This window comes from Camelus bactrianus, chromosome 20, assembly GCF_048773025.1.
Source record: "Camelus bactrianus isolate YW-2024 breed Bactrian camel chromosome 20, ASM4877302v1, whole genome shotgun sequence".
NCBI lineage: Eukaryota > Metazoa > Chordata > Mammalia > Artiodactyla > Camelidae > Camelus > Camelus bactrianus.
The window spans coordinates 6883606-6910553 of record NC_133558.1 but is presented as its reverse complement, the minus strand read 5'-3'; the positions used below and the strand labels follow the sequence as shown (position 1 = coordinate 6910553).

The window sequence follows — 26948 nt, the reverse complement described above, 5'->3', positions numbered from 1 at the left end:
GAAAAATGAACAGTTGAAAGGTGTAACTATAAATAAATAACCTCTCTCATCCTTAGTCCTGATTGTTTGCACCTTAAAAATAGCCCTGCCTCGCAGGAGCCAGTGTGAGGCAGGCAGACGGGGGAGGCCGGTACAGGAAGTGCCTGGCTGAGAGATGGTGGGGTTGAAGCTTTCATCACAGTTTATTTTGGCAGGAAGGTGACGTGTTTTCCTTTTTAGACTCAACCTTTTTAGTTCCAAGTCTGAAAAGTCTAAAACTTCAGCCGTCTTCCCATTTTGTTTGCTGTAACTGTACAGCGTGTTCGCTCCCAGCCTCCATCCCCTCAGAGGGGAGAGACTTTGACACGCCGTCGCCTGGATGGAGGTTGGGGTGCTGGGGTTACCCTCGGGCACTTGAACTCAGTGTTTTGATTGTTTATTTTTACTTCTAAAATCAGTGGAATGTTTCATGTTTAGTAAGAGTTAGGTGATTCCTGTAGAAGGAAGACAAATTCCGGAAAGGACGTCTGCCGGCCCTTCAGGGGATGCGCAGACGTGGGGGAGACTTAACCAGAGCTCAGGAGCAGACAGAGCCCGGAGCGCGGAGCTTCGAGCCGTTGGGATCTGAGGTGGTTACTGGCGAGGATGCAGAGGGCAGGAGGAATGGTCCTAGCTCTTCCCTGCCAAACGCCAAACGCTCCCCGGGACACCTGACCTCACCTTGAAAGTCACCTTAGTGACACTGGTTCTCTCGCTGCCACTTCCATCCTGTCCACTGGATCATTGGCTCACACCCCCGTGGGAGTGCGTTTGCCCTTCTCTTCCCTTTCTCCTCCCTTCTTCCCTCCTTCCTTCTTTCCATCCTTTCTTCGTAGTGGAGATGGCTTGGCTGCTAATGGGTGATTTTTACCTTCTTGATGACAGAATCTGCTTTAAAAACTTCTATCAACATGCCCTCGGTGAGGTTCCTGACTCCTGACTCCAGATCTTCTCAGTGCGTGAGAATCATACTGATGACTTAACCCAAGGTCCCAGGAGTTAATCCCAGTACAAGGGGGATGAGGCAGGTTTTGGGGTTTTTTTTTTTTTGAATTTTCCTTGTAGTAGTTTTGCTGACTTGCTATGTAGCCCTGTTCCCATTTTTCTCTTTGAATTTCCTATCTGTAAAATGGTGATAAACCCAGCAGCAGGCATTCCTGGTGGTTTTAGCTACAGTCCTTAAAAGCAATGGAAGGAGAGAAAGAGGAGGCAGTGGAATCTAGTGCTGAACCACTAAGCTATGGTTTTTAAATTTTAGGAAAATTTACCCTACCAGAGAGGTAGGGAAGGTGTTAAAATGCAGGTGCCCAGGCCTCCCCCAGACTCGAATCCTAGCCCGTGGGAATCTGCATTTCAGTAGCTCCTTGGCTAGTTCTGGGGGAGGTGGTCCAGGACTGCACTTTGAGAAGCACTGTGACGGGGCCACGATGGGGGATGGACATGTTCCAATCTGATGGTGACTCGGGACTTTCCACAGTTAAAGATTCCCTTGATGTCGCTGCAGACTGTGGGCTTCAGAAGTTTTATCCACCACAGTTTTTTTTTTTTTATTCCTACTAATGAATCACTTAGGGGAAAAAAACAGACAGCAAATTCTGCCTTGTATCACTTTGCTCTCTGGGAAATTCCAGCCCCTACCCACCCTCTTGCCTCCCATCCACATACAGTGACATTCATCACTTATTAAATCAGTGGTTAGAGAAAGAAAGAAAGTCATATAACCCCCACCCTTTCACAAAACAAGAAGACTTATCTGTACTGTGACAAGAGCCCAGGCTCTGGGGTGAGGCCGGTTCCTCGTTCTGTTTCTCTGTAGCTGTAAATCCCTTGGCAAGTTACTGAACTTCTTTAGGCTTTGGTTTTCTTGTCTGTGAAATGGGACTAATCATAACTACCTCCTAGGGTTGCTGTGAGAATTAAATGAAACACTATGTAGAAAGGACCTGGCACAGAGTTTCACAGTGCAGGGGTTTAAAAAAAACTTAGTGCCTCTCGCCTTGTGTTTTTCTTTCCTTTCTCAGAGTTTATTTTGAAATGATCAGCCATGTTTGTGTTTCAGACTCTGCACCAAATATGCAAATATCTTATTGCTGGCACGTATGATACTCCCTTTGAGTCTGTGGCTCTCTCTTTGGTTCTACAGAAATTTTGCACAGGGTGGAAAGAACTCTCAAAGTTATCTGGAAACCATATACATGACACCTTGGCTTAATTTCATTGTTTTTTTTTTTTTTTCACTCTGGGTTTTGTGTGTAGGGCCGTTTTATCCATTAGGCACTGTGGGCAGAATGCCTGGGGTCTACGAGAATGTTGGAGCACTGAATAAAAAATTTTGGCTCTGAAATACGAAACACAAAAACTGCAAAACAGAAATTAATAAACGTTTAGACAAATGGGTGGGAAACAACACAGTGTCAACCTCATTAATTGTTACATTTAGATGTCATAATTATTTCATTACATTTGAAAACAATCTGTAGGTTAGATTTTTCTCACTTTTCAAAGACTTCTAAATCTGCCCTGTGATTGCCAAGAACTCACAGGCAATTCTAAATTAAATGAGTTACTCATAGTCTAATAATTTGAGAAGCTGAATTGTATTTTTTTTAATGTGTCCTCGATTTTTAAAGGCAAAAATTGTACTTAATATGGGACTACCCAAACTTCAAAAGCTTAAGGTCCACAGAGGTCTGAGAGTTTCGTTTCTCTCCTTCAGAGATCAGTAAAACTGCTACCCGAGTTCATCCATTTCATCCCTGATCTTCACAAGGAATTATCTGTGTCTCACTGATTATTCTTTGTAAACATCACTTATATTCTAACTGGTAAAATAGATGTGCTTTGCATCCTTCTGAAGATCAGTTCTGGGCTAACTTATAAACTCCATTAAGGCAGGCAGGGGACACGGGTGTCTCTTTACTGCTGCAGGCCAAGCTCGCAGCAAACCATCATTATACAGATAACAGCCAATGAGTGAGTGCGCAGGCAGAAGCAAGAAACAAAGCATTTAATTTGAGTTGACCTTTAAATAAGCTGAAAAGTGGTTCTGATCTTATCACCCATCCACCGTCACACACAATTCAAATCCCGTGTCCAGTGCATTAGTCTGTTATGACATATGTCAGGTTATACACGGTCATTTTCCCCTAGAAGGGTCTTGGAGAATGTGACCATCTGTTTTCTGTAGTCATAACTGTCTGTTCATGACAAATGAGCATCCAAAGCATGACTGATGTCAAGTTCAGCTTTTCTGAGGGCCTAACTTTCATGCATTTTGCCAAATTTAGGCAAGATCAGTTAACACTTGATAGTCACCTAAAAAGGAGAACCACACTTTTTCTACTGAGGAGCAGAGCTTCCTTTGCCTGTGCTATTATTTATCTACTGCCTTTTATCTACTGCCTTTCCTCCTCTAGTTTACCTTGAACTCCTATTCATACTTTAAAACCCATTTCAAAGTTCATCTCCTCTTTAACTTAATTTATATATATATTTATTGAAGTATAGTCAGTTTATAATGTATCAATTTCTGGTGTACAGCATAATGCTTCAGTCATACATGAACATACATATATTCATTTTCATATTCTTTTTCACCATAAGTTACTACAAGATATTGAATATAGTTCCCTGTGCTATACAGTATGAACTTGTTTTATCTATTATATATATATATTAGTATCTGCAAATCTCAAACTCCCAATTTATCCCTTCCCACCCTCTTCCCCCCAGGTAACCATAAGTTTGTTTTCTATGTCTGTGAGTCTGTTTCTGTTTTGTAAATAAGTTTGTCTTTTTTTTTTTAAGATTCCACATATAAGTGATATCGTATGGTATTTTCTTTCTCTTTCTGGCCTACTTCTCTTAGAATGACATTCTCCAGGCCCATCCATGTTGCTACAAATGGCATTATTTTTTATGGTTGAGTAGTATTCCATTGTAGAAATATACCACAACTTCTTTATCCAGTCATCAGCTGATGGACATTTAGGTTGTATCCATGTCTTGGCTATTGTAAATAGTGCTGCTATGAAGATTGGGGTGCATATATCTTTTTCGATAAGGTTCCCTCTGGATATATGCCCAGGAGTGGGATTGCTGGATCCTATGGTAAATCTATTTTTAGTCTTTTGAGGAATCTCCATACTGTTTTCCATACCCTCTCTAGCATTTATTGTTTCTGGACTTTTTAATACTGGCCATTCTGACAGGTGTGAGGTGACACCTCTTGGTAGTTTTGATTTGCATTTTTCTGATTGATAATTAGTGATACTGAGCATTTTTTCATGTGCCTATTGGCCATTTATATGTCTTCATTGGAAAATTGCTTGTTTAGGTCTTCTGTGCATTTTTGGATTGGATTGTTTGGTTTTTTTTATTATTAAGTTACATGAGCTGTTTATATATTCTGGAAATTAAACCCTTGTCAGTCTCATCTTTTGCAAATATTTTCTCCCATTCCATAGGTTGTCCTTTTGTTTCGCTTATGGTTTCCTTTGCTGTGCAAAATCTTATAAGTTTAATTTGGCCCCATTTGTTTATGTTTGCTTTTGCCTGGATAGACTGCCCTAGGAGAACATTGCCAAGATTTTTGCCAGATAATGCTTTGCCTATGTTTTCTTCTACGAGGTTTATAGTGTCTTGTCTTATATTTAAATCTTTAAGCCATTTTGAGTTTACTTTTAGTTCATCTTCTCTAGAAGCTTTCTCTGCACCCCAGCAGTTTCTCTCTCCACTCCGGTCCCAAAATCTGTTGTAAATTTTGCTTCATCTCAAGAGAGCTCATGGGCTTATTAAAATGTAAAGGCCCACCACTCTAATGTGTATGATAGACTAGACAGGGGTAAGTACTGCTTCGGGGGTAGCTCTTGGAAAACTCAAGTAATATTAAGATTTATACAGACCCCATGACATCATCTTTCAAGACTGTTTCCTACCTTCCAAAGTGAGACATAGCCAAATATTGGCAGGAAATGATTCAAAGATTTTAGCCAGGCTTCCGGGCCCTATCCTTGAAAGGTAATATAAGAACCATAAACAGCTTAAGCTTCAATCTTTGTACCTTCATAGACGTAGACGCTGAGTCATCATAAGTTACACACACGCACACACCCAAAGCCACTGGTTGGGGAACGGAGGACTTCCCTCATTGGGATGTGAGGCATTGTGAAATCTGGTTGCCCAGAGCAACACTCAAGATACCAGTCAACTAACTGCTATATATTAGCAGTGTAATTTGTCCACCAACGAGTAAAAATAGATTAAGAGGAAATGAAAGCTCCCAGAAAAGATAAAGCCTGATTTCACATCACTTTCCTTTGTTCCCTTCTTATACACACACACACACACAGCCATATATATATACACCCTAAAAAAATACTGGGGAGAATCAGAGTTTGACAGGGCAGAGGATATCTCCAGTTTCTTCATTTATAAACTCAATAAAATATGACCACGTTCCAGCATTGTGCATTTCTATGTAAAGGTAGTCCTAATTTAAATGATTTTTTCCTTCAGTACATGGCTTTTGGGGCTATGCAGAGAAGTGAACTTTCACCTAAAATCTCTACCCTCAAGAGTCAAGGTAAAATTTAAATCTTACACAAAATTGAAGGTCCTTGAGCATTTCAAGGGCTCTATGACTTCACTTTAAAAATGAAGTTTCTCCTCCCAGTCAAGTCACCCATGCCAGAGGAATGAGCAAACTGTAACACCTCTGTGAAAATGAACAATGGTCTTTTTTGTTTGGTCAATGCCAAGGTCTTCAAACTCAGTTGCAATTGGTTATAAAGCTCATAGATAATGCCTGTTTCTAAGAGTGATTTAGTAACTTTTTGTAAAGTCACACCAAAGCAAACAGAGGTAATCGTCTTTCCTTCCTCAGTGATCTCATGCTAAATGACTGCCTATCAGAGACAACAGGTCAGCCATCATACACAGTATCATGTCTGTGCAGTGGATAACGCTGTTTGTGAGGGAGAAGAAATAATGTATTAATCTTGTTGATTTGGTGGTAAAACTGAAATGTAATATTGGTTGAATGCATCTTTATGAGCAGATTTGTTTGAGGATATCATGCAAGATGCAGAGTGAGACACCATCAGAAATGCACTTGGTTCTAACTAGCTGTGTCGTAAACTTCGTTGTCCAGGGCTACTTCTAGGGAGGTGCTCTCGCTGCTCAGTTTGGGAGGTTACAGGTGTGGCTCACTTAGGACAGTATATCTTCCTTCAAAGTTGTAACTCCAGTGACGTGTAGAGTGCCAAAGTGTCCCCTCTTTGAAGGGACCCCACATTTGATCAGTTTTTGAAGCAACAATTTTCTTTAGCAAGGCCACAATAACGACTGATTTATTCGAATAATTTTTGTAATTTTTGGTTTTCTTAAAGCATGGTGTGCTTAAACCAGTTATTGCTCAGAATAGTTATTTGTTTTCACATTTACCGCCATCGACTAACTTTTAGCATGTTATTAAGTTACTAATTTTTTTTAGGATAGTTTTAGATCTAAAGCAGGGTGACCCACAGGTGCCTTTTAGCTTTGGTTGCGTGTTAAGGATATTAGGTACACTGTCTCATCTTATCCTCCCAACACCCTCATAAGGTGTTCGTCATCACCTCTGTTTTACAGGGGAGGGATCTGGGGTCTGGGAAGTTAACTTGCTGAAGGACATACCTCGCTTGACTAAGAGGCAGGATTGATATTTGATACCACGTCTGTCTGACTCTGAAGCTAATGATTTTTACATCCTAGCTAATGGCTGATGTTGCCAAGCTTTAAAATAAGAAGGCATATTTAAATACTTGGTGAGCAATTCCAGCTCACCAGAATCCTGGGTGCTAAAAAGCATCCTGTTAGCCAGGAAGAACTAAAGTCACTTCCAGGGGGGAGGTGTACCTCAAGTGGTAGAGTGCATGCTTAGCATATACAAGGTCCTGGGTTCAATCCCCAGTGATTTCTCTAAAAATAAAATAAAATAAGTAAACCTAATTACCTTCCTCCCCACCAGAATGAAAATAAAATAAAATAAAACAAATTTTTAAAAGTCACCTCCAAAGGCTCCCACCTCAGATCCAGAGAGTAGCGCTGCAGGCTGAAGGGGCCTGAGGTGAGGCAAAGACCGCGGTACCGCTGGGAACCCTGCTGTGTTGGCTTCCTCTGCCATTGGAAATACTGTCTTTTCAAATGACTTCAAATTGATCCAAGTGGATAACCTCATTTAGCCAGATAGAATCAAATCTCCCTGAACTGGCCTGCCAGTGTTGGCACCCCCAAAACATAAGGAATCCAGACTTCAAATTTTGCTTCTCGAATAAGGAAGTCATTTCCTTTGGGACTATTGGTTTGTGAAATTAGAGAAGTAGTGAATTTCTCATCAGTCCCGTGAGGCAGTCTTCACGGTAGACTCTGTAGCCAGCAGGACATTGAGGGAAGAAGTGCTGGGCTGCTGGACCCAGCAAACCAAGGTTCTCCTCCCTGTCCCTGTCATCAGCGAGCAGAATAACCTCTCTGAACTTCAGTTCCCTCAGCTGTGAAATGGGGAGTAGGGTTGGATTATCGCTAATGGTCTTGGCTAAAATTTTATGACCCAGATATCGTTATCTGATTCTTTCCCAGAGTCGCTTGCAAAGAACATGAGCTGGCCTCCAGAGTCTTGGGAAAAAAAAAAAAAAAAAGACAAGACACTCAGGCATTGATGTAAATTTCAGTTGACCCCTGCGTTTTGGCATATCATCCTAATACCCTCCTCTAGGGTCCCATCCGCCTTCCTATCTGGAAACCACAGTCTCCTCTAGAAGATTGAACCGTGTCTTAGAAAGCAAGGAGCAAGCAGGAGCATGGAGGGAGGGCTGGGGGTGCTGAGCCGGGGGCAGCACAGTTTGCAGACCTGGTGCCATACATGAGAGCACTTCCGGAGAGCGCCTCCTCAAGGAGAACTCTCATCCCTGCTCTGTTACAAAGAGCTGAGAAAGTGCATCATCCTGGAACTCCTTTCCGCCCATTTTCCTCAGTTTAATCCTCTCAGCTTCACAAAGGCTCTTGGTGGGTCTGATGCCTCTTGAAGTGACAGCCCTGGGCCAGCCCCCTTCAGAACTGGCACCAAGTTCTGCCATGTGAGCCATTTGCCCCATCAGCCATCATGACTTTTCTCCTACTTAAGTCACGGCGTCCTTCCTCCGCCTGTTTAGGAGGAAACGACATCTCGGCATTCAGGTGCAGAAATTCCCATCCCTTTCCTCTTTCTGCAATCACATCCGCTAAATACTTAGGGCAGTCTGTGAGCACCTCTCTAAAATCCATTTTGAAATTTCGATTTAGTGCTTAGCTAAATTTATTTGGACAACCAAAGAACCAAAATGCTTGTGCCTTTTATAGTTTTCATTCAAGGAACATTTCGGTCCACGGGGCAGGAAAAATGGCTTGGCTCTGCCCAGCTCTGTCACACGGACCGTGTTCGGCTTTGTCCAGAGAAAGACCTCAACCACTTGCAGAATCCAGACATCATCTCCCATCATGTCCTTTCACGTTTAAATGCTTCTCACTGCTCTTTGGCGCCTGGTCAGTCCATAACTAAATATTGCTTTAGCACTTGCTACACAAAGAGCTTCCTGAAAGCAGCAGGGGAGACGTGCTAGGGGCCTAACAATCAGGGCACTGTTCGCGTGGAGTGGTTTGCCGTCCAAATGCCATGTCAAAGGAAAGTGACCCAAGAGCCCCGTTCCACGTCAGAGCTTTCAGTTGTGACTTTCTCCTCACTTGGAAAAAGAGGCCGGCCGTGATTTATACGTGGTTAGCCAAAGGCTTCGTTCTAGCATCCAACCAGGTTCAAACCGTCTTCGAGGGAAAGTAAATCACCTCCCAAGAATAGAGGAGGGGATCTTGAGGAGCACGAAAGGAGCATTAGGAAGAGCTAGCCTTGGACGTGGCCTGTTAGGGTGTATTTCTAGATTCCGTTTTCATTATATTGTTGCTATGCAAGTAAATAAATGAGCTCACTGCTACACCCAAGCTGGGCAGAGAGAATTTATAGAGAATTAATAAACAGGCAACATGTGGCTTTTCCTCCGGTCAGAGGAAAGCAACTAGTAATCTTGGATTTTCAACAGACAAACCTCTTAGCAGTTTCTGAAAATGGGATCCAGTTTTAATGAGCAGGCACTGATAATAGTGATGTTTCTTTTCCAAGGATTTTTTCTAAAGGGAAAGGGTCACCCAGTTCATGGGCTTTAAGACAAAGAGGTTATTATAAGATCGAATAAATACTGTGGTGACTCTGTTAATGCTTCTGAAGGGCATTGAAGGGAAATCAGTCCTTTCCAACAGGCAGCTTGAGAAATCAAAATACTCTTGTTAATGCATGAATCCCAGAGATAGTGTAAGTAAAACAGGGTCTTGGGGGATTAAAGACAGATCGGAAGCAATCTAATTTTGCTTTCCATTCATGTCAAGAAAAATGCAGATTGATGACTGCTAATCAGTGAGGGTGACTTTTTTTTTAATTGAAGTTTAGTCAGTTACAGTGTGTCAGTTTCTGGTGTACAGTACAGTGTCCCAGTCATGCATATACATACTTATATTCATTTTCTTTTCTTTTCATTAAAGGTTATTACAAGATATTGAATATAGTTCCCTGTGCTATACAGAAGAAATTTGTTTTTTAAAATCTATTTTTATATATAGTGGTTAACCTTTGAAAATCTCAAACTCCCAAATTTACCCCTTCCCACTCCCTTCCCCCAAGTAACCATAAAATTGTTTACTATGTCTGTGAGTCTGTTTCCGTGTTGTAGATGAGTTCATTAGTGTCTTCTTTTTTCTTTTTTTTCTTTTTTTTCTTTTTTTTTAGATTCCACATATGAGTGATATCATATGGTATTTTTCTTTCTCTTTCTGGCTTACTTCACTTAGAATGATGATCTCCAGGTCCATCCATGTTGCTGCAAGTGGCATTATTTTATTCTTTTTATGGCTGAGTGGTATTCCATTGTATAAATGTACCACAACTTCTTTATCCAGTCATCTGTCGATGGACATTTAGGTTGTTTCCATGTCTTGGCTGTTGTAAATAGTGCTGCTATGAACACTCACTAGAGTGTGTGTATCTTTTCAAATTAAAGTTCCCTCTCAATATATGCCCAGGAGTGGGATTGCTGGATCATATGGTGAGTCTATTTTTAGTCTTTTGAGGAATCTCCATACTGTCTTCCATAGTGGCTGCACCAAATTACATTCCCACCAGCAGTGTAGGAGGGTTCCCTTTTCTCCACAGCCTCTCCAGCATTTATTGTTTGTGGACTTTTTAATGACGGCCATTCTGACTGGTGTGAGGTGATACTTCATTGTGGTTTTGATTTGCATTTCTCTAATAATGATACTGAGCATTTTTTTTTCATGTGCCTATTGGCCATTTATATGTCTTAATTGGAGAACTGCTTGTTTAGGTCTTCTGCCCGTTTTCGGATTGGGTCGTTTGTTTTTTGAATTCAGACAATCATAGGTGCTATTAATGTGAAGTTATAAATCTGCTCTAATCACTATGACACAGTGGCACCTTTTAACTTCTCATCAGTTACCCAGTACTTTTCCGGAGCACCACCTGGGTTGCCTAGTTCTTGCTGGGCCTTGGGGCAGAACACCAGGAGGTGGTTACACACATTCCTGCTCTGCTAGATTCTTGGGGAAGCTCCACGGGTCCATTATCGAGGCATGATCTAGCTCTCAGAAGCTGAGGATTGTGTAATTCACATCATTCCTAATGTTGCTTTGGACTGCAGGGACTTAGACACAGAATTAAATCATGGGACACAGATTTCCTTGGGCACAGACACAGAAACTAAAACAGTTACAAAAGACTCCTCCCTACCCCTCCAAGTGGGATTTCTTCTTATTTTCTAAAATTTGATTAAAATTATATTTTTGTGATTTCGTAATGTGTGATACATCCATTGTAGAACCATGAATAATAATAGTAGTAGTAATAATAATAACAATAATAATAACACTAGAACAGGACCCATGTGGCTGCAGTGCCCTGTGTTCCTCCCCATCCCATCTCGGTCTCTCATCCACTGTAGCCAATTCTCTCTAACACACAGTAGGATTTTTCTGCATCCTTTTTACTGCTGTTGTTCCTCCCCAGGGTTGCCAGTAGCAAGGAAGGAGGGAAAGAGTCAAAACAGGGGCGAGAGCTGGAGGAGGGAGATGAGAAGCAGTAGGTGAGGGCAGGGCTGGCACCAGGGAACATGGTGGGACCTGAGACCCTATTAACTGGCTTCCACAGGGTTCAAGGTGGGGTGCTTGACAAGGAGGATCTGCCTTCATGAATGGCACAGCCTGTTCCCTTCCCACTTCCCTCAGTGGGCCACTGAACTGGCAGCCTCTGGCTGAAGCTCCCTGGACCGCAGGGCCTTTGCTCCTGCTATGCCCCATCCCAGGTGCCCACCAGCAATGCTTGAAGGAGGCAAAGTAGGTGCCCAAGGAAAGTGACCCCCCCCCCCGAGTAGACTTGCTGAGACCTCGGCACAAGTGATACCACATGAACAGAAGTTGTCTTGAGAGAAAGTGTTTTGCTCCTAGACATTTGTGATGGGGGTGTGCCCTTCTTCTTGGTGAGATCCTGTTGACAAATCTCACTCATGATCTTCCACTGAGAAGATCCTCGTCTGCGGAGAAATGCAACACAGTCTCTTGGGTTTGGAACTTCATCTTTCTCTTGGATCAGTATCTTTGTCTCTCGTGTTTTCTCCTGGTGTGTCTTGTGCTGTTATGGTGATAACTGTGATAATGGCAACACTGATATGACCAGAGTAAAACTATAACCCACGTAAATCCACTAATGGTCACCAAGAGCCAAAGTCTCTTGTCATGTACTGCTTGGATCTGAAATTCCCATTGCCTTATAGACCTTGCTAGGAAAACTTTATACATTTGTGAAGATTGTTTCTTTCTATGTGACTTAAATCTGAGAATGATTAAACTTTGTTTTCTCCCATGGTTTAATCATGAAATATTTGAGAGCAAACAGCCTTTACATCTGTGATCACTAAGACACAGACAACATCCTCATCATGTTTGGAAGAAAGCAAGAATTGGCTGAGGTTTTCTCGTTTCTGTTGACTGGTGTCCTGCATTCCTGGTTATCTTTGGTTGTGTGTTGGACATTGTAAAATATTTGTAGAAACAATTTAAGGCCTGTAAAGATGTTCTCCACTTCTGGAGAGGTTTTACTTCCTTCTGCTAGCCTCACAGGCACACATAAATCTAATTTCAGGCTTTGAGACATTCTTGCCAACTCTGATGACTTAAAACCTAGCTTCAGCCTGTGCACAGGTAGGGCCACTTCCAGTTAATCCTTACTTTGGTGTGCAGCCCTGAGGTTCCCAACCCAAAGTAGGGGATAGTTATTAGGGTCCCTACCTTGGTGAGCCCTAGAGGCCAGTGTTCCCCTTCACTCATAGAAACTGTGAAAAACACAATGTAGCCTCTCAGATACCTGTTTTAGATCAGCAAATGCCCCCCAGAGAAAAAGCAGCCTCAAAATTTGGGCTTCTCTCTATGAATTCCTTCTCTACACTTCACTTTTGACCTGATAATTCTTTCCTATCTTGTAACTTTTGATGCTAAAGATTTTTAATATTTTCAGTTCACTTTTTAAAAATCTGTCTTCAGTAGGATAGTTTATCTGAATTACCTAGTCCACAATTTAAGCCCAAAAGTAAAATCTGCATAACCTAGGTAACAATTACGATAAAAGTAACTAAGGTTTAAGCATTTACACTGGGCCAGGTATTTTATGTGCTTGATCTCATTTAATACTCCTAATATCCTGTAAGTACATTATTTCCATGTTACTAATGAGGAAACAATCTTAGAATGGACAAATGCCTAGGTCATGTCCTCCCAGCTACTAGTGGTAGAGCCAGGATTTAGATCCAGTTCTGCCTGGGTCCCGCTTATTTTCTCAACCACCCTCCTCATCAGACCTAATCCTTTCAATGAGTCAAAGACCCAGTGTGGCCGTGGCCTCTGGTACAAGGCTTCCCGTGACACGGGCCTGTCACATCACATAGTTTTAGAACCAGAGAAAGCGTGACTCCGGTTCCTTTCTATTGTACTTTCCTTCTGATGTTAAGGTTAAAAGCAGCATTTGTTTTCATTTCTTTTTGCAAAGCTCCCGCATATGTTTCTGGCTGGAGGCTGAGAAGCACGCAGGTGTTAGTGTCACGTGCAGGCTCCAGGCTGGGGAAAAGAAAACCATCTAGTGGCCCTTCTTGGCCCCCATCCAATAGTGGTTTGCAGCATACAGTGGTGCAGGTGAAAATTCTAACATGGTTTCTTAGCTCTACCTGACATTCCCCCGGCCTTCTTGGTTCCCCTACTTGCTCATGCATGGCTGATATGATGCTCTTCCGCCCCTTCTCCCAGGGGTCCCCCTCATCCCAGAGCTGACTTACCTGGAAACCAGCCTTATCCTATGCAGGCAGACCTGTCAGTATCCTCTCCACATACACACCATTTTGCTTAAGAAAAGCCTTGAGTTTTCCTTGAGTTCATTAATATATTCAGTCAATACATTTATCCAAGACCACTATATTCAAGGCACTGCGCTAGGCCCTGCTGTTTATATTCAGATGCAGAAGAAATGGTCTCTGACTCCACCATGCTAAGAGATGGACAGGCTGAAACAGCCGACCCTCAGGTGACAAGCCCTGTGAGAGACGTACGGATAACGCACGCGGGAGGGTCCAAGGAGGGAGAGTTTATGTCTGGTCTGGGAAAGGCTTTGTGGCAGAGCAGCACTCAGCTTGGCCCTGAAAATCGAATAAACTCCGCCTCAGAGGAAAGGAAGAAGAGCATCTCACACAAAGACATGCGTGAGTGAAGGCGCAGAGGCGCGGCAGGCAGGGCGTCTATGAAACTCGGAGTCGGTCAGCCTTGCCAAGGCGCGGAGCTGTGAGGAGCTTTCGGGTCCTGCCCTGAGACTGAGGGAGGAGGGAAGAAACACCCAGATGGCGAGGCCCAGCACCCTGGGGGCCAGAGACACGTGTAGCTTGGCCCAGATGCTGTTTGAAATATTGGATCCCATTTTGAGAAATCAGGCTTCACATGGAAATCCAGATTTCTGGCTTCTTGTGAAAATGTGAAAGATCTGGCAGCCCAGGGAGTACTCTTCCAGGATGGGGGCTGGCGGGAGCTGAGGAAAGGCTGCCACCTTTCAACAGGGGGCGGCGAGCTCTGTGTCCCCAGCACCGGGTCCCCGTTTGTTCCTCCCTCCCCAACCTGCTCAGCCCCACAGCCATCTACGCGTAAGGCCCTTGCTCTGATCCAGGTGCAGACCAGGCCAAGCGAATGTGGAGACGTGAATGACAGACCCCCAGGGCCTCCTCACTGACTCGCACCTGGTGGTTCTCAGTGCGCCCTGGCTCTCGCCGCCCTGGACAGACTCCACTTCTTTAACATTTCTGCGTGCATGGCTCTCAAATTACGAGAGACGGAAGTCTCCGCAGCATCTCTAAAAATGCTCACGCTTCCTATGATCTGAGGCTCAAAATCATGTAAATCCAATGCATCAAAGTAGAGGGCGGTGCAAGCCATGTTTTTTTGCTTGTTTAGTTGAAACGTGGTTGATTTACAGTGTTAGTTTCAGGTGCACAGCCAAGTAATTTAGTTATACATACACATACGTATTTTTTTTTCAGATTCTTTTCCATTATATGTTATTGTAAGAAATTGAATATAGTTTCCTGGGCTATACAGTAGGTCCTTGTTGTTTATCTAAATAACAAGTTTGTTTTTTTTTTATTTACATGGTGGTACTATGGATTGAACCCAGGATCTTGTGCATGCTAAGCACACGCTCTACCAGTGAGCTATACCCACGGGAGGCAAGCCATGTTTGCTTGTTCCTATACAAGCCGAGTTAGTAGAGAGCCCACATAGCCCTAGACTTCTGATCCTACCCTGCCGGGCTCCAGCCTCAGAGATTTATTAAATGGACTCTTCCTTTTCTAAACTTCTACAGTCTGCCTTTCTCTGCTTCATAGCTCTCCTCAAAGTGTCTGCCTTCAGGCTCTTATATTAGTTGACAAGAATGGTTGATTAACATCCGAGGAAGGTTGGATTTCTCATCTAGACAGAAAACCCATGTTTGGAAAATGCAGGTTCTCTGCAGGGTAACCAGGAAAGTAGCTGATGGGACAGTCAGTCCTAGAGCCCTGGGAAGCCCACAGTTCAGCCCCCTTTTGTGGCAATGCTGAGGAGCTAGGAGGTCATTTTGGTTAATCCCTAAGGTTAAGTCTTGTAACTATAAATAAACACGCAGAATGAAAGGAATGCAGGAAAGAAAAACGAACGAAGGAAAAAAGGAAATGAAAAACCTGACTCTATTTCATTGAGAAAATTAGATTCTAAAATGCCCAGTGTGTAGCAATTCCATCAATGCCTTGCAAATTGCCAGGAGATTTCTTCTAAAATGTCCATCCCCTTGGCTAGACCTTGGTGTTCCTCCTGGGCTGAGGTACAGTAATTCTGGGAGAGTAGAAAGGCTTTTGGATACCGTGTCAAGCAGGAAGAAAAGGCCTTACAAACCACAAAACTGGATACTTTGTAAGGTACAGAACAGTCAGCAGTTCCTCTGAGGAGAGAACACGAAGTTGGCATGAATGTGACCCAAGCGACGGGGTGAGGAGGAGGATTCCAAACGCAGAAGGCGTCCAGCCCTTGGTTCTCTCAGGCGTCACAAAGAGGGTCACTCTGTGTCCTGCCTGCGTCTGGCCAGATGCAAAACACTGGTCCCATTTCCATGCCATCCGTGGACCACCGTGCATTCTATGGGTACATCAGGAGGGCTGGAGTCGGGGAAGGTGGTATTTTGCTGGCTTTTTCCCCTTGTGGTTTTCACCATCTGTTTCTTCTAATGCATAAACAAGGCAAATGACTGGTTTGGAATGCAAAGTTTTTAAAAAACCAGATGACCACAGGCATCCTCCAAATGAGAAGGAGAGAGCACGCTGGGGTTCTGTGACATTTGTCAGGAAGGGAGACGTTAAGTCCTGGGAAGCGTTAACGCTCTCTGCCAGGGACGATCCCCAAAGGCAAGGCAGAGCCTGGTCCCCAACCCGCCTTTCTGGAGCCGTGCTTTCTGTTTACATGTCACCAAGGGCTATTTTCAGATGCCAACACCACCCCCTCTACCTCTCGGCCACCCTCCCTTTTTTAAACTAAAGATGAAACCCTTCAGCTGGCCTTCAGCATAGCCAGCCTTGGTTTTCCATTAGCATCATGACTAACTTGGCAACTGGGGATAGAATCCACTCTTAGAAGCTTGTAGACTGAACAAAAGCCGTGTTGTGAGCAGGTTCTATTAAACAGCCAAAGGAGAGAGCTATAAATAGAGGAGCTGATGAGAGAGACTAAGAGAAGACATGTCATTTCTCTCCTGGACAATAGCGAGTGAAAAAAAAATTATATAAGGGCATTGGGAACACAGTGTATCTCCCCTGAGCAAAGAGTACCCTGCTTTAAAAAGGAAGATTTGCTCTGCATAGCACAGTGGTCACCCTGTAAGTGATGCTGTGCACTCCACGCCAACAAACCTTAAAACAAGAGATTCCTTTTTTAAACCCGAGGCAGGGGAGAGATTTGATGGTATGGTGACTGCATGCTAATCTCTTTTACCTTCATTGCAAGAAATAATCAGCTGCAAGCACCAGGGATTTAAAAGCAAATTGAACCCGGGCATTTAGAGCCCCCGGAGAGAAGGGCATTGGTGCATTTGGCTGAGTTCCACCCATTTCGGGGTAGGACGGATGTGAGCATTTTTCACATAGTTTTGTAGGCAGCCTGACGCCAGAGTTTTCACATTAGAGAAAGGATAAAAGATGATGGTTTCTTAGGGAACAACCAGTCTTCCTAACCTACAATGTCTGTTCTTACAGATGTCGGGGGCAACATGGAGGTGGACGCCATTAGCATGCAGGGACTGGGTTAGGTAGAAACAAGACCCCAGTCATTCAGAAGCTCTTGGCAGATTAAATATATTTCCAAGGAGTTTAAGTTCCAGTAATTTCTCTGCCTGTACTTAGGACACAGTGAAGTGTGTCGATGTGAAAATACGAGCCGGTTGGGTGAGATCTGTTTCCCTGACGTTGGTTCCAGATGCTTGAGTTGTGATGAGGGTGTTTGACTTCTGACGTCACTTGAATGTAGGCACCGTCTGGATGTTTGCTTCCCTGGTGGAAATGGGAAAATAATTAGAGACCTGAACTCTGTTCCTGGTCGGCTCCTGGCCTTGGTATTTCATGTGTGTCAGTCGTTAGGACAAAAGCTCCTGGAGGCTCCTAAGGGCAGCACTGTGTGAGCTTTAACTCCATCGAAGTACTCCAGTGGCCTATGGAATTTTAGTTATGATCATAATAATGTCAGATGAAGAGGCTTCCCGGGGAAGGTATGAGAGGAATTTTAAGTGACTGAACTCTATTTGCATTATTCACTTTACAAATAGTTTCAGAGCCTTTAAAAAAATTTTTTTTTCATTATGCTGTGCTTTTGATCTTCCAAAGGGAGGAGCTAGGACTTTAATAATTGAAGAATGATTTTCCCTTAAAGCACCCTTTGGGAATTGAGCCTTTATCTGACCAACTTTGAGGTGATTTTGTTACCGTGAGGGAGGCGGACAGAGATATTTCCAGGACTGGTTCTTCATTGGGACTCAAGAGGGATTTAAAAGTTTATGGGCCTGATGTCTCCTTGTCTCCTTCCTTTTATCTCTTCCCTCTTTCTTTTTTTTTCTTTCTTGTTAGCTGGGTAGAGTCCAGGGAGGCGTGTCGGATTAGAAGGTTAGGAGACAGAACTCAGCTTGGAATTTGACCCCTGTCTCCTTGTCCACAGGTGATCACGCCAGTGAGGACAGGCAATGGCTACGTGTACGAGTACCCATCCCGATACCAAAAGGACGTCTACGACATCCCCCCCTCCCACACTGCTCAAGGGGTGCGTGCCGGGAACGTGGTCCCCAGGGACAGGGCCACCTCAGGGCCACGGAGGAAAAGAGTCCACACAATGTGCATATTCCACGTGAAACTTGACTTAGGTTGTCTATCCAGGGGCTGTTTTAGCCAATGTTATTTAAGTTATGTTTTCTGGACCTGCTGTATCAGGAAAGCCTAGGCTCTGATCTAATAAAGCTTTTGGTGCTTGTCATTTTACCAGGAAGTATAAAATTTAAACTACAATTTAAAGTACAGACAGTGTAGATATTTCACCAAAGATCATTTTTATATTCAACCTAAGCCAAAGAATGCAAAATTTAAAGGGAGAGATTCCATCAGCCCCTTATTACACAGAATTCAGCTAAAGAGCAAGGGAGTACGTAACTTGGTAGATAAACCCGTCATTAAAAGCTTCGTGGCATAAAAAATGACCCGTATACAGACGATTCCACGCCAGTAACTCAGGTGTGTCTCCTCAGGTCTATGACATCCCTCCTTCGTCCGTGAAAGGCCCGGTGTTTTCGGTTCCGGTGGGAGAGAGAAACCCTCAGGGGGTCTATGACATCCCTCCTTCCAAAGGGGTAAGTGAGCTACTGCAGGGCAGCTGGGGAAAAAAAACAAGGTGTGTGTGTACTGAGATGAAACAAGAAGGAAAAGCTAGCTTTGTGGGAGAGTACAGGGAAGGAAAGAGGGCGGGAGGAAGAAAACACAATAATTAAAGATAACTCTAGGGATTCCATATTTAGGGGACCCACTAAAAAAATGGGACGGTCATTGAGGAGAGCCAATAAAAAGGTAAAATAATCAATTCCCTTTGGCAAGCCTTAACACGGCTCACGGCGCTCGCGCTTACATAGGGTGTTGGAGCATCCTCAGGCCGTATATACACATATGGGTTAATGCATTGGACTCATTCCGGGGGATGCCTGCACGGGAAGTACAGTTATCCTTGTTTCGCGGATGAGGGAACTGTGTCTCAGGCTATTAAAGCAACTTACTCAGCATCACACAGCTGACAGATCCGGGAGAGACCTCAGGGCTTCTGTCCCTAGTCCGGTGTATTAATGCATCACCAGCAGCCGCCGCGGGGGGGTACCCAGGAGCTGGTCAGAAACGTGGGACTGGGACCCGGGAGGGCGACTCAGCCAGGAGGGGTCCACGCCTAAGACAGCGTGGAAGCCAGGGAAGGACGCGCTGGTCAGAGGGTGGGCAGTGGGAGAGAGCCTGGGTGGCACCGCTGTGTGGGGGCGGAGGGTGGGGAGGCCGATCCGTGTGGGGCTGGGAACCCCGACCCTCCCTTTACCGCGCCGCTCATGGGAGCCGACCCAACACTAAATAGCTTCGTTTTCCGCTTACTTTTCAGGTCTACGCCAGCCCACCCTCCGCTTGCCGAGACGAAGCAGGGCTGAGGGAGAAAGAGTATGATTTCCCCCCTCCGATGAGGCACCCTGGGAAGCCGGACGCCAGACCCGAGGGCGTTTATGACATCCCCCCACCCAGCACCAAGCCCGTGGGGAAGGACCTTCACCTGAAATATAACTGTGACGCCCCGGGAGCTGCAGACCTGGCGCTGCGAAGACAGCAAAGCATCTCCCTGAGCCACCCGCCCCCGCAGCTGGGACCGCCCGTGGGCGCCCAGAACGACGCCTACGACATCCCCCGGGGCGTTCAGTTTCTCGAGCCGCCTGCAGAGACTAGCGAGAAAGCAAACCTGGAAGAAAGAGATGGGCTCGGTGTTTACGACGTCCCGCTGCACAACCCGCCGGAGGCCAAAGGCGCGCAGGACGTGGTCGACGGCATCAACCGCTTATCCTTCTCCAGCACGGGCAGCACCAGGAGTAACATGTCCACATCTTCCACCACCTCGAAGGAATCCTCCTTGTCGGCCTCCCCATCTCAGGACAAAAGGCTCTTCCTGGATCCGGACACAGCCATCGAGAGACTCCATTGGCTCCAGCAGACCCTGGAGCTGGGGGTCTCCGGCCTCACGGCGCTGGTCACCACCGACTGGCGATGCTACGGGTACATGGAGCGGCACCTCAACGAGATCCGCGCCGCCGTGGACAAGGTGGAGCTGTGCCTGAGGGACTACCTCCACTTTGCCAAGGGAGCTGTGGCAAACGCTTCCTGCCTCCCGGATCTCACCCTCCACAACAAGATGAAGCGGGAGCTCCAGAGAGTGGACGACTCCCACCAGATTCTGAGCCAGACCAGCCATGACTTAAATGAGTGCAGCTGGTCCCTGAATATCCTGGCCACCAACAAGCTCCAGAACAAGTGTGATGACCTGGACCGGTTTGTGATGGTGGCAAAGACAGTGCCGGACGATGCCAAGCAGCTCACCACGACCATCAACACCAACGCAGAGGCCCTCTTCAGACCGGGCCCCGGCAGCTCGCATGGGAAGAATGGGCCTGAGAACATCATGAACTCCACCGAGTACCCACACGCTGGATCCCAGATGCAGCTGCTGCATCCCGGGGACCACAAGGCCCAAGCCCTCAACAAGCCATTGCCCCCCAGCCTGGGCAAGGTCCAGCCCCCTGACTGCAGCAGCAGTGATGGCTCTGAAAGGAGCTGGATGGATGATTATGACTACGTCCACCTACAGGTAAAGAACCAGGCTCATAAAGCACCAGTGCCCACCTGCAGGGTGTCTGGGGCCACGGCCTGTGAGGCTGCTGGGCTTGCGGGTGGCGAATGGCCCTGAAACATGAGCAGTGGTTCACAAACGGGGCAATGTCGTACAGTAGGAAAAACACTGGCCTGAGAGTCCTGAGTCCTCTAGAACTTTCCCTGGTGCTAACTGTGTCACCAACTTATGTAACCTCGCCTAATTTCCTCATATGCAAAATGAATGAAGCCCAGGGTTGGATTAGATCCCATTGCTATGGGCAAGCTGGAGGAGACCCCCAGTAGGATAGTGGGCCCTTGAATAATCATACCAACTCCATTTCTGTTTCAGGATATATACAGTTCTGCATGATATTTTATTTGAAAAAAAGGGGTGGTTCACTGTTAAGAAAACAATTTGAAAGACTCCGTACTAGATAATTACTAAGCTCTACTGTGTGTGTGTGTAGTTACAGAGAAACTTAACCCCACCACAGACTTACCTTGAAGACCACAAGGCATTTGCCAATTGACCTAGAACTTAACCTGCGTATGGGTCATTGGGCAGTGACAGTCTGCCTCTTCTAAATGGAAATTCCACCAGGTAGACCTAGATCCCGCCAGTTTGCCCTTTCATTTTGGGGATTAAAAGTCCACCAAGATCCATTAGTTAGAATTTGGCTTACTATCTTACTCTGCCGTTCTTTTTACTTGGATCACAGCCACGGATTACCCTGAGAATTATGAAACTACAGTTCCTTTGTGCGCAACTGGGAAAGGGGGAAGAGAGCCGCACCGAGTACTGAAGACAAGTGTGGGGAGAGAGAGGATGGAGGCGTTAAACATTTTACCTGGCTGGCCGTCCAGCTCTGCATTTTGAGACAGACTAATTTGGCGTAGAGTGGCAGATGGTTTGAAGAAACTAGAACTGCAGCATAGACCACATTTAGACCCGTGTTAGGAGGTTTGTGGGTTTGCAGATAATCTATTAGAAAAGAACTGAGACAGCCCTGCTGAAGGACGTCTGAAGAGGGTCACAGGTAGCCCTCCAAAATGGTAAAGTGGTGCAGAGGGCATGTGCCCCACATGGAAACGGGTTTTAGTTTTTAGTCCTGATCTACACAGTGACTGGCAGTCTGGCCGGGAACTGGTCATCCCTGTCTGGGGTTCCCAGGGCCTAATTGGGCATTCAGGGAAATTGCCAAGGCAGTGGGAAATCAAAGAGTATTTACGTGTTTGTCAATGAAATTGTTAGCATCAGTGAATCACAATGGTGATTTAATGTTTTCTTTATGTCAAAAAATAACAGGGTAAAGAGGAGTTTGAGAGGCAGCAGAAAGAGCTGTTGGAGAAGGAAAACATCATCAAACAGAACAAGATGCAGCTGGAGCACCATCAGGTGTGTGCAATCAGAACAAAAACTATTTGGTACTGAAGAGATTTCCCATTTAACAAGGAAGGTATAACTTCACAAAGTCATGCCTTTGATCCTTCTAGTACACTCTGGCATAAACAAGCTCCAAGGCATATAATAGGGTGAAGAAAGAACAAAGAGAAGGTTTCTGGCTTTAGTCATCCAGCCCGGTGTGCCTGGACTGTATCCAAACAGCAGTTTCTCCAGGCCGAGCCTGTTTGGGTCAAGGCTGTGATCTCAAGGAGCAGGACCCACTCATCCTGGCCCAAGCGGACAGGGTTTATAGTCAGGTTGTAATAGGGGAATTCAAGAACAGAAAATGAAGATCTAATACCCAAGTCTGGAAGAGCTAGGACTGCCAATTCCCTCTAACGGTGTCCTAAATCTGGTCACAGATAGACAGTCCTTGCCTGTAGAAGAGAGTCTCTCCTGAGAGTTGGTGTAATAGTTGGAAATTATTATTACTGCAATTTAAATAATAAATGATATGATCCAGCAATCCCACTCCTGGGCATGTATCTAGAGGAAACTCTAATTCAAAAAAATACATGCATCCCAATGTTCATAGCAGCACTGTTTACAATAGCCAAGACACGGGTGCAGCCTAAATGTCCATCAACAGATGACTGGATAAAGAAGTTGTGGTATATCTATCTATCTATCTATCTATCTATCTATCTCATGGAATACTACTCAGCCATAAAAAAGAATGAAATTATACTATTTCCAGCAACATGGGTGGACCTGGAGATTGTCATACTAAATGAAGTAAGCTAGAAAGAGGAAGAAAAATACCAAATGATATCACTTATATATGGAATCTTAAAAAAAAAAAAAAAGAACTTATTTACAAAACTGAGGCAGACTCACAGACACAGAAAACAAACTTATGGTTACCAGGAGGGGAAGGGGAGAGTGGGAGGGATAAGTTGGGAGTTTGGGATTTGTAGCTACTAATTACTACATACTGTATAAAATAAACAACAAGGTCCTACGTATAGCACAGGGAACTATATTCAGTACCTTGTAATAGTCTATAATGAAAAGGAATTTATGTATAAATGAATCGCTATGCTGTACACCAGAAATTAACATGACACTGTAAACCAGCTATACTTCAATTTAAAAAAATTAGCTCTAAGTTACCAAACTAAATAAATACTACACCAGCAGGGGGCAGAGAGGAGAGAAGGAAGAAAGCTAACACTCACTGAGTCTGATTCTATGTGAGGTCCTTTTCTTTCCACAACTCTGGGCAGCTAAGTGTTATGATGCAGTCAGTACTGAGATTCCCTTGGAGGTGTTCTTTTCCATAACGCACATATATTTATGTCATGAATTGTCAGTCATGGATTGTCATTTATCTAAGTGTCTCGAAGGGACAGAGTCAAGCCTTTCCTAGAGAAGGAGCAAACTGTCAGTGACTGACTTGCCAAAGAGATCCCTACATTTGCTTTTCCTTTGCCACCACTCAGTGTCTAATAAACATTTACATAGGGCCTGCAATATACCAAACACTGTTCTAAGCACTTTGCAAATATTAACTCATTTAACCTTCATAGCGGCGCAGGAAACAGAGCTGGGTTTTGCCATCCAGCTTGAGCGTAGAAGAGCCCAACCATCCCATCATAGAAGTCGGAGCTGGAGGATTCCTTAGGAATCATCTTTCTCAACCCCTACATTTTACAGTTTAGGAAAGCAAGGGGACTTGACAAGGCCTCACATCTGATAAGCCCCTGACCCTGATGGGAGATGAAAACCCCTGCCTTTTAACTCCAAGCCCTGGTTCATTTCTATGACAGCACACCACCGGATCCTTAACCGAAACTGGCTTTTTTTCTCCCTTGCAGCTGAGTCAGTTCCAGTTGCTGGAACAAGAAATTACAAAGCCGGTGGAGAACGACATCTCCAAGTGGAAGCCCTCCCAGAGCCTGCCGACCCCCAGCGGCGGCGTGGGCGCCCAGGACAGGCAGCTGCTCTGCTTCTACTACGACCAGTGTGAGACCCACTACATCTCCCTGCTCAACGCCATCGACGCACTCTTCAGCTGCGTCAGCTCGGCGCAGCCCCCGCGGATCTTCGTGGCGCACAGCAAGTTTGTCATCCTCAGCGCGCACAAGCTGGTGTTCATCGGAGACACGCTGACCAGGCAGGTGGCTGCCCAGGACGTTCGCAACAAAGTGATGAACTCCAGCAACCAGCTGTGCGAGCAGCTCAAGACGATCGTGCTGGCGACCAAGACGGCGGCGCTGCACTACCCCAGCACCCCGGCGCTGCAGGAGATGGTCCACCACGTGACCGACCTGTCCCGGAATGCGCAGCTCTTCAAGCGCTCCCTGCTGGAGATGGCCACCTTCTGAGAAGGGCAGCAGCAGAGGGGGACGCAGGGGTCACCCAGGAAAACTGGAAATATGCTCTGGTTTTTGTAAATCTTATCTATTTTTGTAGATATTTTATATGAAAATATTTTAATGTTTTAATGGGTTAGAGGACATTCAGGGAGCTCCCGGGGGACTTTTTTCCTGTGTGGTTCTTGTGTACACAGGGAAGCATCTAAGACATAAACTGCACAGAATCATGTCCGTGGGCGTGTGTCTGACTGCGTACCCATGTTCGTTTGTAGGTGTCTGATACATTCCATTAAAAACCATGAATTAAGAAGCACCTTAGTAAACACTTCCTAATGCTGCATTTTTTTAAAAAAAGAAAACATACCAGCTGGTTGTAACCTTGCTTTGCCTAGACCAGCGATCATTCGGAGCCTGTCAATGCCAGGTCTGGGAAGCACAATAGATTTACAAGTGTTCACCTCCCAATAAGGAAGCATGGAATGCCTTGTTTTTGTTTTGAAACCCCTTCCAAAATTGACCGTTTTGAGCACATTGTGGCAAAATGCCTCACTTCTGGCTGAAAAATGCCCTCTCAGAAAGTTTCAGAAAGAATATGTTAATCCAAACTCTGATATGTTAGGTGCTGGAAGACTGACTGACACTGTATCTAGAGGCCACGTCTCCAGGTAGGGCTGGATTGTTTCAACATGGCGAGGACAATGTCCCAATAAAAGGAGAGCACGTGGTTCCCCAGGGCGTTATGGTCAGCTGCCTCTGTGTGTGATTTGGCCGTGAGGTTTTCCAGAGGATGATTGATTTTAGATTTGTAAAAACTGTATTATTTGCAGCAGGAATTCATAAAGACACATCAGACTATTATCGTCCACAAAAAGAGGGATGGTTTCATCTGCTAGTTGTAAGTAGGGGCCTTTCTGACTCTCAATCTGCACCCATCACCTGAGGGAAGCTGGCCAGTTCCTTGGCCACCTAAACGTTAACGCCACCAGGCCACATCCTACTGTAAGAGAATCACTTGTACCCGCCTTAAAAACATGCGTGTGCAGACCCAACACTCAGCAGCTGTATGGAGCCCCTGGAAGTTTCACAGCTCTGGCCAATGGACCTGCGTACACAGCCCCCCGCCGTCTCACAGCTCGTCACAGCAGCCATTCCACAGCCTGGCCTCTCGTAACCTCTGGGGTCGGCCCAGCACAGTCACTCCACAAGCCGTAAGAGTCATCATGGGACAAATGAAACACTTCCTACCTGGTGGGGAAGTGTCTCCACATTTTACCAAGTCAAGAAGCATGTTATCCACAGTGTCTCAGTCCAGTTTTTATGTAATGGTTCTTTTCCAGCCAATTTGGAAACACTTTGATTTGCAACATATGCCTTGACTTACTTAAGCGTTCTTGTTTTAAACAACCAAGTCACGGGAACAGGAAAAGAGGAGAGAGGGATGTGTGATCTAAGTGAGATTTTTTTTTTAAAAAATTAGTGAAATTTATAGAGGTGCATTTCAAAATAGCCACTATTGTAGTTCTTAATGTTCTGCTCTACCAAAAGAATAAGTTATATTGTTCTGTGACAAGTAAGTGTGCAGAGGAAGGCGACTGCTGAAAATCAACAAAGAGGAGGTGGACAAGTGTCCTTGTAGATTTCACCGTACAATGTATATTTCTTAGGGGAAAACAGATTTGTTCTAAGCTAAGTGGTGACATTTCACATTTTCAAAACCAAAATGTTCAATCTGTATTACTCTCGTTCCCACATTGTATGTATTTAATGATTTAAAATCATTAAAATTTTAGACATCTGTTTTCATAGGCACTGGGTTTTCTTTTCCTATATTTCTTTATCACAGAATTAAATGTTGGCTTATTTTGGAACTCGTAATATAGAAAGTTAAATTATAATTATTTTATTAATACTACAGATCTGGATTTTTGAGTAGAATTGAGAGCTTTTTTTTTTTTTTTTCATTTTGCATCACTTCAGGGTGTATTTGCATTTGAGGAAAATTCTGGAATATATGAACGTTATAAAACCCAAATATCTGGAATAAGACTTCTCTTCACCAGAAAGCCTACACATTAAAATGATGGGTAGGATAATTTCTGGTGTCATAATGTAGATGTTACTATTCATGTGGTTGAAGAGTCAAAGGGAATTGCTCAATTCATCCTGGAATGGACATCAAGAAATACTGAAAAGAAAACTACATTTGATGAAAATCAGAGAGTCATAACCACATAAATTTTTACTGCTTTTCCTACTCTCTCTCTCAGGTATCCTACTGAGAGTTACAGATAAAGTATTTGAATATACCTTGAATATACCTTTTCCCACATCTATGAACATTTTCAAGGAAAGTGTCAAGGCACTTCTTGGGGAATGGAGTCTTTTGAAAAAAACGGTGCTGGGACAACTACATCTCTCCATGGAAAAAAATGAACATTTACTATTTATATTTACCCTGCACAAAAATTAACTCAAATGGATCATAGACCCAAATGTAAAACATAAAACTCTAATATTTCTAGAAGAAAACACAGGAGGAAACCTTTGTGATCCTAGGTAGAT

General features: G+C 44.5%; 1 protein-coding gene across 2 annotated transcripts in view; it reads left to right on the top strand.

Annotated features, from left to right (window-relative positions):
* Window positions 1–26195, top strand: part of NEDD9 (neural precursor cell expressed, developmentally down-regulated 9) — a 167061-nt gene extending 140866 nt beyond the window's left edge. For both annotated transcript variants that reach the window (XM_010945719.3, XM_010945718.3), the window contains 5 exons: window positions 17908–18009; window positions 18488–18589; window positions 19372–20619; window positions 21931–22020; window positions 23886–26195. In XM_010945719.3, coding sequence (XP_010944021.1) covers window positions 17908–18009; window positions 18488–18589; window positions 19372–20619; window positions 21931–22020; window positions 23886–24395 — 2052 coding nt within the window. In that variant the 3' untranslated portion in view covers window positions 24396–26195. The remainder of the gene's footprint in view (window positions 1–17907; window positions 18010–18487; window positions 18590–19371; window positions 20620–21930; window positions 22021–23885) is intronic.
* The last annotated feature ends 753 nt before the right edge of the window (window positions 26196–26948 follow it).